General features: G+C 40.9%; 1 protein-coding gene across 4 annotated transcripts; it reads left to right on the forward strand.

Annotated features, from left to right (window-relative positions):
• The first annotated feature begins 837 nt into the window (after positions 1–837).
• TM2D3 (TM2 domain containing 3) lies at positions 838–12,632 on the forward strand. Of its 4 annotated transcripts, none has more exons than XM_014788608.2 (6): positions 838–933; positions 1,373–1,465; positions 3,076–3,233; positions 7,894–8,068; positions 9,687–9,762; positions 12,285–12,632. In XM_014788608.2, exons 1-6 carry the CDS (start codon positions 843–845, stop codon positions 12,466–12,468), a joined length of 777 nt encoding a protein of 258 aa, XP_014644094.1. In that variant the 5' UTR covers positions 838–842; the 3' UTR covers positions 12,469–12,632. The 4 variants fall into 4 exon arrangements, with proteins under 4 accessions (XP_014644094.1, XP_004431941.1, XP_014644095.1 ...); XM_004431884.3 differs by having other exon boundaries at positions 12,303–12,632; XM_014788609.2 differs by lacking the exon at positions 1,373–1,465.
• Positions 12,633–14,324: the final 1,692 nt, after the last annotated feature.

Genomic DNA, 14,324 nt, shown 5'->3' on the forward strand with positions numbered 1-14,324 from the left:
AGGACGACAACAGGACAAAGTATGCTGTGGGAGAAACAGGTGCAGTTGGTGGCCTGGGGTGCAGCTCCCCTCCCAAGGCTGGCCTTCTCCAGGGAGGAGCCCATGCTTTGGACCCTCCTCTGGCATCCAGGGCACCTGTCTCAGTGCTTGGGGGCCTGAAGACCTGCTGGCTATACTTAATGTCTGGCCTCTCCCAGTCTTGGAGGAACTTTCTGGAAGTAACGCGTGTCTTTAAAGGAGTTGGCTAGTGGTGAACCCACGGCAGGCCGCGGAGAGATGCTAGCTGCAGTGACCGGGCCAGCCCTGGGATTGCCAGGAGTGGGTCCCTCGGGGCCACGTGGCACACCCCGGAGTCACTTCCCGTACAGTTTGGGCCACAGTTTCTTCACCTGTAAACAAGTACTGTTTTGGTGTAAAATTAAATGTAACGTCATCAAAACCTTCCCAGAGTACCTAGCACATAGTAGCAAGTTTTATCTCTAAACATACATATCCAGCCACATATAAATGGTGGCCAACTTCCCCAAAATGCCCGCCTCTGCTTTCAGTCACTTGAGGTGTGCATTTCGGTCCCAGGTGACCTTTCCCGGTCTCCAGCCGTGGAAGAAGGAACTGGGCAACCTCACAACGTTCCAGTAGCCCACTGCCCTCGCCACCGCCACCCGAGCTGCCAGGAGCTTCCGGCTGGGCGCAGCAGACCCCACGCAGAGCGGGCCGCGCGCCTGCGCCCTGGGCTCCCCGGGGACGCGACCGGACCCGCGGCCCCGTCGGCGCGCGCGCCGGTGCCCAACCCCTTGGTTTAGCCCCGCCCCACGTCCCGGAATTGTGCGCGCGCCGGCAAGATGGTGGCTGTGGCGGTGTCCCTGCTCGGCGTCCGCCGCCTCTGCCGTGTGCTGCTCTTCCTCTCACAGTTCTACATTTTGTCGGGTGGTGGTGAGTTAAAGGCCGGCGTCCACTCCGGGTCGGGCTGAGTGGCAGGGGGCCCCCGGGAGCTGCGGGAAGCTTCCGGGCTGGGCCTGCGGGCAGAGGGCGGCGGGTCGCTGCAGCCCGTGTCTGGCGCGTCCTGGCCGCAAGTCCGGGGCCGCCCTTCCGCTCAGGTACCCCGGAGCCACCGAGCTGGGCTGAGGAGCCCTCGAGCAGGGGACCGAGGGCTCGGGATCTCGGCTGGGGAAGGGGAGCTGGATCCCAGTATCAGGCTTTGTTCCCTAGTCGCCCGTAGATCTTAATTGGTGTAGACCCTGTTGCCGTTTCATTCTTTAGTTTTCTGGGCAGTCAAGCTGTGAGGTTTTCATGAGCAATTATTGGACCTTGCGTGTTAACCACACAAACCAGGCTTTTCATATCCCAGGATAACATGTTTCTCTAATTGTAGGATCCTTAAATTTAGACCTTTCGCAGCCGCTGGCTCAGTCAATAAAGGATCCGGGCCCAACACGTACTTTCACAGTAGTTCCCAGGGCAGCAGGTACTAGACTTTTTCTATTCTAGTAAATGTGTATCTTTATATCTAGTGGTTTCCACCATTCTTTTTTTTTTTTTTTGGATAAAATAATTTTCCATTTTTTGAATATTTATCGTATTTTAGGTTATGTGAAGTAAAGGCAGCTACACAGACATTTCTGTAGACAATCTTGGTATTTCACTACCTTTTGACATTCCTGCCTCATCTCTTTCCAGTCCCACACTCCTCATTTCCATCTTCTTATTTCTATTATTTTTCCACTTCATCCATTAAGATAACCTTCAACCAATGCTTATTTCCCTTCAGAAAATTTCTTTTCCTTTTTGAACTCTGTTCCTGCTGTTGGACGTTAGAGGCTCCTCACAGGGCTGTCGGTGAAATGGAAGGATCACAGAGGGACTGAGAGAGACTTGGAGTCTCCATCTGGTTGTGCTAGTGGGAGCTTGAGCAAATCATTCACCACCTTGGGCTTCAGTTTCCTTATCTTTAAGGTGGTGAGGTTAGCCTGGCCCCCTAAAGTAAGTTTGGCTTTGTGGTTTTAGGGATCCAGCCTCCAGCCACATTAGTAATAGGAAGAAAAGATAAAAATGGTATTTTGTAGAATTGCCTATTTAATACAGTGACTTTTAGTAGGACCAGTTTTAAATGAGTATTAGTGTGTTTTGCTAAATGGAACCCTTGTCTCTCTTGTTTCCTTCCTTTCGAGTTCCATTATTTCAGTGAATTGAAACTGGCAGAGGTATTTACTGATTCTTATTTGGATGTAAAAGACTGCTAGAAGATAGCAGCATACTTGAATTTAAAACATAGGTTATTTTATAGAGAAAGCACAAGAAATTTTTACTCTTCTGGATGTTTTTTGAAAGCTTCTCTTCCTCCCTAAGAATACTTGAAATTTTGATCCTCTCTTAATTGATAAAAATATATTGTACTTCTGGTAAGGTTGGCTGGAAAAAAAAATTGCAACCCACTGAACAAGTTATTAATACAGAGAGCTGTTTTGAACTTTGGTAGTATAAAACTGTAAATGTTATTAGCAAATTATATTCATAAGTTATGGCTTATTGAAGTACCAGTGTGGAATAAAGACAGAGAACATTTTCTGGAGCTGGTACCAGTTGTACTGATTGAATCAGTTAAAAGGTCAGTGGCTTCATTTCCAAACTAGTGAATTCAAGTGAAAAGAACATTGGACTGGAAACAGAGATTTGGGTTGTGGTTCCAGTTTTGCCTCTCCCTCTGTGATCTTCAACAAACCCTACCATCTCTAAGCCTTAGTGTTTCATCTTGTTACATGGTAGATTTTTTGAGGCCCTAACTTATACCTAGCGTTATATATACATTATATGTACATAAGCACCTTTGATTTTCATGGTCATTTTGGGGACAGTAATTAAGTCCTTTTTACTTAGCTGTTGCACCAGGTCACAAACCTGGCTGGTGGTAGAACCCTGCTTTAATTGTAGGTATCTCTGACTCCAACTCTGTGCTTTTTCCTTTCTAGCACAGGATCTCATTGCTGATGATCATGTCCCTTTACCTTAGAAAATCGTTTTCCTCTGTGGTTATGATCAGTATTATAAAGGAATAAGCTTCTCTCTCACTTCTCACAGAAAGTACCGATATCCCACCTTATGTGATGAAGTGTCCAAGCAATGGTTTGTGTAGCAGACTTCCTGCAGACTGTGTAGAATGCAAGACAAATTTCTCCTGTGTCTATGGGAAGCCTGTCACTTTTGACTGCACAGTCAAACCTTCTGTTACCTGTGTTGTAAGTACTGCAACTTACTTATTCTCCTCAATAAACTCATTGTAAACCTCGAGTTAAAAGTAGAGTTTAGACTAGACTGTGGGGGAAATTCTGGAAGAAAGTGTTCTGCATTTTATAATTAATATTTTAGGAACAGAGTCAACTTTATCAGAAGACTGAAACTTGCATTTCCAACTAAGGTTTGATTGCAAGGCTTCAGATGGCAATTTTTTGACGTAAGAATAAATTGGAGCAATTATCAGACTTCTTACAGAAAGTCGGAAATAGATAAAGCTCAAGTGCACCAAATATTGCCCATTAGAAATGGCCCTTTGCAATCATCACATTTACATCCTCTCTGTGATATTTTGACAGGCAGGATGGAGCCTGGAAAGGCTTTCAGAGTTGGTGTTCCTTGGAGTGCTCTAGGGCTACCTGTTTCACAGCTACTTGACTGGGGCTCCTGTTAGAATCCTGGAGGCAGACCCAGACCTGCGAATGTGAATGGGTCAGGGAGACTCAGGTATCTGCATTTTTTAACAAGTGGGCCAGGTAAATTATTGCACATTCCGTTGTTTGGGACTACTGTCCTAGCCTCTGGGCGAGCTAAAGAGTAGAAGTGAATAGTGAAGCAGTGTTTTACTCTTGGCCCTGCCATAACTAGCTGTGTGATTGATTAATCTCTCTCTTGTTAAATGAGGGATGAGCCCAGAATAGCTTTTCCTAAAGTGTTTCTATGAGACCTAGTTCTGGGAAATGGTTGAGGAGGGAAAAACAGATTCCATACTGTATCATCTTTCGCAAATTTCCTCTGACACAGCATTTATGGCCTTTCCGTCACTTACTTGATCAAGGTACCTTTCCCCCTCTGTTCTTTGGAACTTGGTCTGGGAAGGGCTAGATTGGAAAGTTCCTTCCACCCCCAGGCTCTTTCTGTAATTCTCCCGAAGTCTGGTACCAGGAGAGGGAATGAGGGAGGCTTCACTCCAAAGGGGAAATAAGACTTGATGCCATCTCAGTGTCTGAATGTAGTTTTTGTAAACTTAAGTCTTTGCCATTTTCATTTGTCAGCATTACCCTTTAAAGCACACTGGAAAATTGAAAGTCTTCATAACTGCGCTTGGATTATCAGTCTTTGTTGCTGTTATCGTCAATAGAATTTTCTCTCTAATTACCTAATGGCTAAACCTATTTGAAGGCTTTTTAAATTTTATATCTCATGGGTCTGGTACATGGTAGGTACTTAGTGAAAAGTGGGAAGACTCAGCCGTTGAAGGGGAGCTTTCCCAGGATTAGCCTCCTTTGTTGTTTGCCTCAGCTTCTTTGACATTTATCTCCCAAAACTGGTTACAGAGTGAGACCTAGTTCTCAATCTGTTCCTTCTTTAGGTGTTCTGAAAATGATTTCATTTAGTGGAAAATGGCAGAGGATAAGAAAAATAACAAAGGTAGAGAAATTACAAAGCTTAGGGAAGTTTCTGAACTCGTTGGGCATGGTCCCTGGTACAGTCCTCACCCCCTGGCTGAGATGTGCCCTGACTGGATTCTTGCTCTCCTCCTACTCCAGGTGCTTGCCTCTCACCTGCTTCCTATACTAGCCAGTAATAAGAATCCTGTAAGATAGTGGGTGCCCAGTCCTCAGGTGTGGAATTTGAAGTCTGCCGCAAGAAGAGTCTAGTGGTCTGTTCCTTCTTAAAAATGGAGAACAGTAAAATATGTGAATTGGCTGTCAGGAGACCTGGGTCCTAGGACTGCTATTGCCAGGAGATGCTGGACAAGCCACATGTTCTGTCCTTATTTGTTTGATGACCATCTGTAGGGTCCCTTCTTGGTAAATAAGTTGCGATTTCAAGAAGAAATAATCTATGATCATCACTTGCACACATGCAAATACTCATTGTCTTTTGCTGCGTGTGCATGCACTTGGGCTCTGTCTCTCGCTTCCCCCACTTATCTTGAACTTAAAATTAATGGAAAAAACCTCTTCCAGTCCTTCTCCATGTGTACTGACCAGGGACTCACAGGCTAAGGGAATCTCACCTGGATGACACTGTTCAAAGAAATTATTTTGTAATGGCCCTGTTAAGTAAATAAATAGAATTAAATGTAAAAATCTTGCAACTTCTTCCATATCAGCTTGCTCCTGTTCCAGTTATAATGGTAACTGTCAAGCCGGTTGATGTCAGCTGGAAATGTGCTTGACAGAATGTTGCCTCATATTACTTGGAGAAGGTATCAGTCTGCTAGTGTATCTGAAGCAGGTAGAATTCCCTCAGATGGATTCTGTGTTCTTAGTAATGACAGCTGTTTCACAGAGGGACAGGTAACATCTTTTTACTATAGGTGAGCTTTTGAAAAGGTATGTACTTCTCTGTGGTCAGGAGTTGGATTCAGTAAATGCTGGAGTGCCTGGGTAGCTGTCTGGAAAAAGATTAGGGGGAATCCCTGTCTTGTCCAAAATAAATTCCAGATAGATCAAAGATTTAATAAGAAAAAAAGAAACCATGAAGTCTCAGAAAAAGCATGAGATAATTTTGTTATAATCCCAAAGTGGGGAATTTTTTTCCAAGTATGAAATAAAATTTAGGAGGCCTAAAAGAAAGAATTGATACATTTGACTTCTAGAAATTAGAAATTTCTGCATGACCTAAAAAACACAAAAGCAAAAGATAGATGACAAACCAGGAAAAGGTATTTCTAACACACATGACAAATAATGCACTAATATCGATAATACATAAAAATTTCCTAAAAGCGAATGAGAAAAAGGTGACAGTCCTGTAGAAAAATGGTATTAGGACATGAGCAGATGGTTCATAGGAAAGGAAATACAAATGGACTTTGAACACTTGAAAAAAATGTTTAATTTTTCTGATAATTAAAGAAATACAAATTAATGCGTTTTTTTAACCTGTCAGATTGGCAACAACAATCAAAAGGTTTGATAACGCTCTGAGTTCGTGAGGGTGTTAGGGACAAACACTTTTATATCTTGTTTTTGAGTGGGCAAATTGATAAACCTCTTATAGGCAATTTGTCATATTTGTGAAACTTAGAGATACACATGACCTTTGACCCAGCAGTTCCATATCTAGGAATTTATCCTACAGATATTATTGCACGTGGATGCAAATCAGTATGCCTAAGGACATTGTAGCTGCATTGTTCCCCTAGACAAAAGATTCAAAACAAACTAAATGTCCAAGAGAGAACTGTTTAATTTATTCTTTGCTGTGTAATGAAATAAATACATTGCAGCTATTTAAAAGGACTAGGCAGCTTTAGAGATATTTACTGATATCTGCAGAATTAAGGGAAAAGTAAATATCAGTGGGAAAGTCAAATTTAAAGAAAAGCCATATAAATGTGCCCATGCATAGACTGAACTCCCTAGGCTAGTAGGTGGGCAGTGCTTCGTGCTGGGGAGGACAGCGGCTGCTGAGGGCTGAGCCGACTTGCTCTTCGCTCTCCTGTCATGTCTGGGAATTTGTACCACATACACGTATTACCTAGTTTTAAAAAGCAATTGATAAGAAACGTATGTTATAAATGCATCGCTGGAAATATGCAGATGTTTAAAACAATATTGCCTAAATCAAGTGATGTCTTACCCAGTTTTGAACTATCCATAAAAGCTATCCATAAAAGTGATTTTGCATTGATCAAAAAAATTAATAAATATGATACTTCCAGAGGTGGTGGTTGTGTGACCATTTAAAAATGATTTTGAAAAATATGTATTATGGTATAATGTCACGTGCTTTCATACAAAGTACTTTCAGTAAAATTCCACTTACATAAATCTATATTACAGGAAGAAAAAAATGAAAGAAAATTAAAAGTGGTTCTCTCTCTAGAGGTTACAGGTTTTTTTCTGTAATTTCCAAATGTGCACCATACACAGAACATGTGCTATTTTATAAGCAGAAAACAAAATAATGACTTTTTAAATTGAAATGAAAAAATCTCAGGTCTCAAAAGCTAAGGGTGGACAGTGAACACTTGCTGAGTCTTTCTGCACGTGTTTCTTCTAAGTTGAGAGTGGTTTTCTGAGGCGGCCTCTTGGTTGATCATGTCAAGTGCTGCTCATGCAGGTGGGAGCAGCAGTAACAGCCCTGGGGGACTGGACCATGGCCGGGATGTTAGGAAAGGTTTGAGACTCAGTCGTCAGGCAGTGTGTTGTGTGCACTTCAGGGAACCTCAGGGTGGGGTTGGGGAACTTGGATTCTCCTCAGCTTGCAGCTCAATGATGTTGAACAGATGCACTCATCTGTTCTTCTAGCGCTCTCTGACTCTGGCTTTGTAAAATAAACCTTCCTGTTTTCTGTATTACAGCAGTACACATCTCATTATTAAAAATTTAGCCAAGCAAAAGTGATGAAATAATCTTTGCACCCTGAAATAACCTTTGTTATTTTGACGTGAATTTAGCTAGATATTTTTTTTCTTAGTTATATATTTTTGGGTGTATATCTTTATGATTATAGAACTATATACATTTGTTTTGCATACGTATTGTTTTGGTACCTATTTTTCTGCCACTTCTTGCTAGGTCATAAATTTAAATATTTTAGAAATTTTGTGCCATATAGTATGTAGTTTTATTGACATATTACAATTGACATATTAATGTAATTATTAGCATATTATGATTGATGAGTTCTGTATCCTTTGATACATAGGATCAAGACTTCAAATCCCAAAAGAACTTCGTCATCAACATGACGTGCAGATTTTGCTGGCAGCTTCCAGAAACCGACTATGAGTGTTCCAATTCCACCAGCTGCATGACAGTGTCCTGTCCTCGACAGCGTTACACTGCCAACTGCACGGTACGGGACCACATTCATTGCTTGGGTAAGTTGGAGTTTAAGGAAATTGGTAAGAAAAATATTTTTCTCTAAGTTTGCTTATGGAACTTTAACCAGAAATTTGAGAATTAAATTTAAATTATTTACTCAGAAACATTTGTCAGCACTTTTTAGTTATGCCAAGCCTCATTAGAAAACTCAATGAACTAAAGAAAAAAAAATCCAGAAAATTTGCAATTCTCCTGTCTTTTAAAATGTTTTCCTGATAAAACAAGAAAAAAATGTGTAAGGTATAAAGCATAATGGATAGTAATTGAGTTGCACCCAAACGAACAACTAAAGCAGTCTGATGCCATCTCGACGACCGGAGTGCTTCTCCTGCACCCCGCTGCCCTACCTCCTCTTCAGAGGTAACCGCCCTTTTGAATTTTCTTATCATCCCACTTCCTTTTCTTTAAATTATTTACCGTTCTATCACATGTATGTGATAAAATATAGTATGATGTTTTATTAAATAGTGTGTGTTTTAGGATTGTATAAAATAATAGCAGGCTATTTATGGTCTTCTGGGACTTTCTTTTTTCCTGTCAACATTATGGCTCTAAGATTCATCCATGTGTCTTCTCTTATTGTTTTTCACTTTTGTATAATAATTCATTGTAAGATTGTATCATGGTTTATCCCTTCTCCTATGTGTTTGGATTATTTCCAGTTTTTTACTCATACAGATTGTGCTGCTATTAACATTTTTGTACATATTTCCTGGTTGCACATGTGCACGAGTTTGTGTGGCATATACTCTCCAGCATGTATTTTTATGTAGCATGATAAATGGTTTTACCAATTTACACTCCCACCCGTGGTACATAACTGTTCTTGATGATCCATATCCTCTCCAATACTTGTTATCCCTAAGTTTTATGTTTTTCTTAAAGATTTCTGGGAATTCTTTTATAATTGGATAGTAACCTTTGTGTCCCTAAAATCCTCTCCCAGGTTTTTAACTTTTTTTTCCCCCCACTTTCTTTTGGTATCTTTTGATGAACAGAAGTTTAAAATTTTAATTAGTTGAAGTTATTAGTCTTTCATAGTTAGCTCTTTTTTGTTGTAAGAAAGCTTTTCTTACTCCAGGTTCATACAGATAATTTCCTATGGTTTCTTTTAAAAGTTGTAAGTTTGGCCTTTCACATTTAGGTCTATAATCCGCCTGGAATTGGTTGTGGTATGAGGTGAATTCAGGTTCACTTTTTTTCCCACATGGATAGCCAGTTGTCTCAGGACTCTTCTGGGTCGATCTGTGTGTGCCCTGTGTCCCACAAGTAGTGTTGATAATGTGTGTGTGGTCTGGCCTCTCTCTTTTCCCATCGCTTGATTTGTCCATCTCAGTCCCACGCTGTCTTATGCACTCTTCACTTTACCTAAGTCTTGATACCTGGTGGGGCATTTCACATTCAAGCTGTAACCCCTACTTAATTGACTTAAATATTAAATCTGTGCTTGTAGATAGTAAGGACTTTCTTTTTACCATTCATTGTAGTAAATATTTATTATTGTGAAGAGAGTTGACTTTTTAGATTTTCAATTACAAGTTACAATTAAGTCTCTGTGTAAGATATTTTTGTCCCCATGTTTCTATGTACATAAAGTTTTTTCCTTTTTTTAAGGTAACCGTACTTTCCCAAAAATGCTGTACTGCAATTGGACTGGAGGTTATAAGTGGTCTACTGCTCTGGCTCTGAGGTAAGCTTTGTTATTATCAAGTTAAAGATGCCATTTGGATTTCATTGGGATTAATGGAATCTTCCAGACACTGAGCTCAGCCAAGCTTCTCCTTCACTCAGATCCTACCACATGTGTTAGATAGACCCTAGGAAACATAGAGCTGTGGGGAGTTACTTAGGTGATCAAACCAGTACCTTCATGGAATTTAATGCCAGGATGTTAGCTTTTCTCCCAAGGTGCCTTCACAATCTAGAAATGACTTAGTTGAGTCATTATTATAGATCATTAGAACCAGTCGGGGTTTTCCATCTTGAGTGTACCATGAGTCAGTAAAATGCTGTATGCTATTTAAGATAGGTAAGTTTACGGTATATATTTTTAATTTTTAGTAACTTGCTTCTTTATTATAAAAACTAATTCATGCTTTATTATAAAAACTAATACAGTATTCTTTACATACTGAAAACTGGAAAAAATGAAAATGGCAAAAACATTAAAAATCACCTATAATCCCACCATCCAGAGATAATTATAGGCTTATAATTTTTACTTAAAAGTGTGCTTATGTTTGTTAAACTTTATGACAGTTTGAACAAAAATTATATCAGTTCTTCCCACCAGAGGGACACTGGTTAAATGATTCACTAATTAAAAAGTTGTGCCATCTACAGTTGAAGGTTTAGAGTTTGAGCCTGAGACCCTGTGGCCTGCTGTGTGACATGGGGCAGGGTTTCTCAAACTTGTCACTGTTGACATTTGGGCCAAATAATTCTTTGTTGTGGGGGCGTCCTGTGCATAGTAGGATGTTTAGCAGCATCTGTGGACTCTACTTTCTAGATGTTAGTAGCACTTCCTACCTCTCCTCTGAAATTGTGACAATCAAAAATGTCTGCAGATACTGCCAAATTGCCCCTTGTTGAGAACCCCTGCAGTCGAGTTTGGGCTGGGGAGAGAGAAGGCTCCTGCCTGGCAGGAGGACACAACTGGAAAGCAAAAGTGGAGTCCAAGCTAGAAAATAGATACAACAAAAATGAGATTTGATAACGGCCATAGTCATTGTCAGCAGAGGTTCAAATTAAAACTAACAACTGGGGGCCGGCCTGGTGGCGCAAGCGGTTAAGTGCACGCACTCTGCTGCGGCGGCCCGGGGTTCACCGGTTTGGATCCTGGGTGCGCACCGACGCACTGCTTGTCAAGCCATGCTGTGGCGGCATCCCATATAAAGTGGAGGAAGGTGGGCATGGATATTAGCCCAGGGCCAGTCTTCCTCAGCAAGAAGAGGGGGATTGGCAGATGTTAGCCCAGGGCAGATCTTCCTCACAAAAAAAAAAAACACACAAAAAAACTAACAATTGGCTTTTTTTTTAATACACTTTTTGTTTTGGAATAATATTAGATTTACAGAAAAGTTGCAAAGATAGAAAGTTCCCATACACCTCTCACCCAGTTTCCCCCACATTGTTAACATCTTAAATTACCCTGGTACATTTAACAAGTGACTTTTAAAAAGTAAGAATAGTTTTCGTCTCAAGGCTCAACATAGTTTCTTGCAGAATATTCACTGCTAGTGTGATAATGTGCAGGGTTTGCTTCACAATCCTCTGGAGTGGGGAGGGGAAGAGTATAGGTGAACCAGGGTTGGCCACATGTTGATAATTGTTGGAGCTGGGTCGTGGGTACTGTTCTCTTTACTTTTTACTTTTATGTGTTTTGAAATTTTCCATAATAAAAACTTTAAAAGAAATACAATGAGAAGCTGTCCAAATATTGTTAGATCTTAGAATTTGAAGGAACATTAAAAGTCATTTATTCCTAACACTAAATTTTTGGAGATGAGTGACTGACAAAGTTAGAGGACTTGATCCGGGTTGGCCAGATGGTGTTGGCTGTCCTACGACGCCAACTCCTGACTGCATGTTTGTGCAGTTTCTGTTAGACTGGGTCTGCGCTTTGTTTTCCTGAATGTGCCATTTTCAAGATGAAAAAGCAATGTGATCAATTACTTTTCTTTAAAAGAGGAATCTTAGATTTCAGTGCAGCTAAAAATTGTACGTTTACTTTTGACATTTAAACAATCTTCTTGGTCCGCCCCCGTGGCTTGGCAGTTAAGTGCGCGCGCTCCACTACTGGCAGCCCGGGTTCGGATCCCGGGCGCGCACCGATGCACCACTTATCCGGCCATGCTGAGGCCGCGTCCCACATACAGCAACTAGAAGGATGTGCAGCTATGATGTGCAACTATCTACTGGGGCTTTGGGGGAAAAAAAAAAAAGGAGGAGGATTGGCAATAGATGTTAGCTCAGAGCCAGTCTTCCTCAGCAAAAAGAGGAGGATTAGCATGGATGTTAGCTCAGGGCTGATCTTCCTCAAAAAAAAAAAACAGTCTTCTTCCCCATGATTATTTGGTGTTGTAAATTTGTGAAATAGTCATTTGTATTCTGATTAAGAGTTGATAATTTGAGGCCCTTGCACAAATGTCACTTAGCGTGGTTGTTGAGACACACCTGGCTGCCATTGAGGGGATGTCTGATGGATTCCAGTCCTGTTTGCTGTTGCAGCATCACCCTCGGTGGGTTTGGAGCAGATCGTTTCTACCTGGGCCAGTGGCGAGAAGGCCTCGGCAAGCTCTTCAGCTTCGGTGGCCTGGGAATATGGACGCTGATAGACGTCTTGCTGATTGGCGTTGGCTATGTTGGACCAGCAGACGGCTCTTTGTATATTTAGCTGCAATTACGTGCTTCAGAGAGGAGCAGTGCTTAGAAAAAGCCCTTTTGCCTGTAGGAATTGATGTGCTGTGAGTGATGTATTCGTATGTTTTTTTTAATGTACAGCATCTGTACTTTGCCTGCCTTGATGAAGGTAAAATAAAAAACACTGAATCATGCTTATCTGGAATTTGTTTTTATTTGCCTGAAATATATTTTTTTCTGTGAAAAAATTTAAACTTACTTAAACTAGAAGAACGACCTCTGCAGTGACTGAAAATCTATTTAATTCCTATGACGTTAGTTTTATATTGCAAAGTCAAAGTGTATCACTCATATCTCTGGCCTGAATGTAATTTGCTGTGAAAGGCTTTTCAGCTATGATTGCAGAAAGTGGAAAGTGTTTTTATTCTTTAGCTAAATAAAGTTATCTACCTTCAGTCATCTGTAAGTTTTGTGGTGTAATAGCTATGTAGTCTGGTCTCTCTATATGACTGCTTGTGGTGAACTGCACAGCTTTTGTGTCTAGTTGCTGTGGTTTGAATTTTGTTAGTAATATAAAAGGTTGCAAGAGTACTGGAAAATTAATAGTTACTTTAAACATGTAGATTTTTTTCTGTATGTTTTTTACATTAAAATAAAATCTTGAATAATCATAGCAACTTACTTTATTGTTAAGAAGTAAAATGTTTATTTTCAGGGCATTACTCCATTTTAATAGATAGATTCATAATTGGCTGGTTTATTGACACAGTGGAAGTGTTTAAAAAGTGTGTTTCAGTGTGATAAATGTTTTTGAGTCTTTGTAGATCTATTGTTGACTCTTTATTGGAAAGAAAAACAATTATTAATCCAAAATGGATTTTACTCAGGTTTCTTTTGAAACATTTACAAATTCTTAGCATTTTTCTCTTCAAATTGGGTATCTGAGTATTACTTTTTAAACATTTGTGTTAATAGCTAGAAGACTTAACCAGCCTATAAGATCTAAAAGCTGTAAAATATTTTTTGAGAATATCTCCATAATCTCATGGGATAGACTCATATTTTCTTCACCAGATTATTAATTACAGTTTACCTAAAAGGGGAACTGAACCACTGTGGTATGATAACTTGCCATTTAAGAATGGGCTTCTGCAGCTCAGAATCTTCTGCTTAGGTGTGTGTTGGTATAGTGAGTTCCAGCTCTGGTCACTAGGTGGTGTATCCCCATTACATTTGCTCTCGCATTATATTTCCAGAAACAGCCCATCGTAACTTGTTTTTTCCTAGGAACACGAGCTTGGGCACAGAGCAGGGCATCACTTCCAGATGGGAAGCCCAATTTGCATGGCCTTTCTTTTCTAGGGCAAACACACTTTCTCATCCATCACAGGTACATGAGACTCTTGGCTGAGCAGGTATTTCTTTAGAAGAAGACCTGTTCCTACAAGGAAGCAACCCTTTTGCTAACAGTAATAAAGATTTCCCCTGGGGCCGGCCCCGTGGCTTAGCGGTTAAGTGCGCGTGCTCTGCTACTGGTGGCCCAGGTTCGGATCCCGGGTGTGCACCGATGCACCGCTTCTCCGGCCATGCTGAGGCCGCGTCCCACATAGAGCAACTAGAAGGATGTGCAGCTATGACATACAGCTATCTACTGGGGCTGTGGAGGGGAGGAGGAGGAGGATTGGCAATAGATGTTAGCTCAGAGCCAGTCTTCCTCAGCAAAAAGAGGAGGATTAGCACGGATGTTAGCTCAGGGCTGATCTTACTCAAAAAAAAAAAAAAAAAAATTTCCCCTGAATCTCCTCCATGTTTAGCATAGAAGAGAGTCTCCAACATTTTCCTGTTGAGCTACTATGTGAGGAGAAGCCAGGGGGAAGTGATGGGAATTAC

The sequence above is a fragment of the Ceratotherium simum genome, chromosome 3, assembly GCF_057802395.1.
Source record: "Ceratotherium simum simum isolate JZ-2026a chromosome 3, ASM5780239v1, whole genome shotgun sequence".
NCBI lineage: Eukaryota > Metazoa > Chordata > Mammalia > Perissodactyla > Rhinocerotidae > Ceratotherium > Ceratotherium simum.

Bases quoted from the DNA above. Each gene is read 5' to 3' on its own strand.
- TM2D3 (XM_014788608.2), top strand. From the start codon at position 843: ATGGTGGCTGTGGCGGTGTCCCTGCTCGGCGTCCGCCGCCTCTGCCGT. The intron at 934-1,372 runs GTGAGTTAAAGG...CTCTAATTGTAG, and splicing joins CTACATTTTGTCGGGTGGTG to GATCCTTAAATTTAGACCTT. The intron at 3,234-7,893 runs GTAAGTACTGCA...TTTGATACATAG, and splicing joins AACCTTCTGTTACCTGTGTT to GATCAAGACTTCAAATCCCA.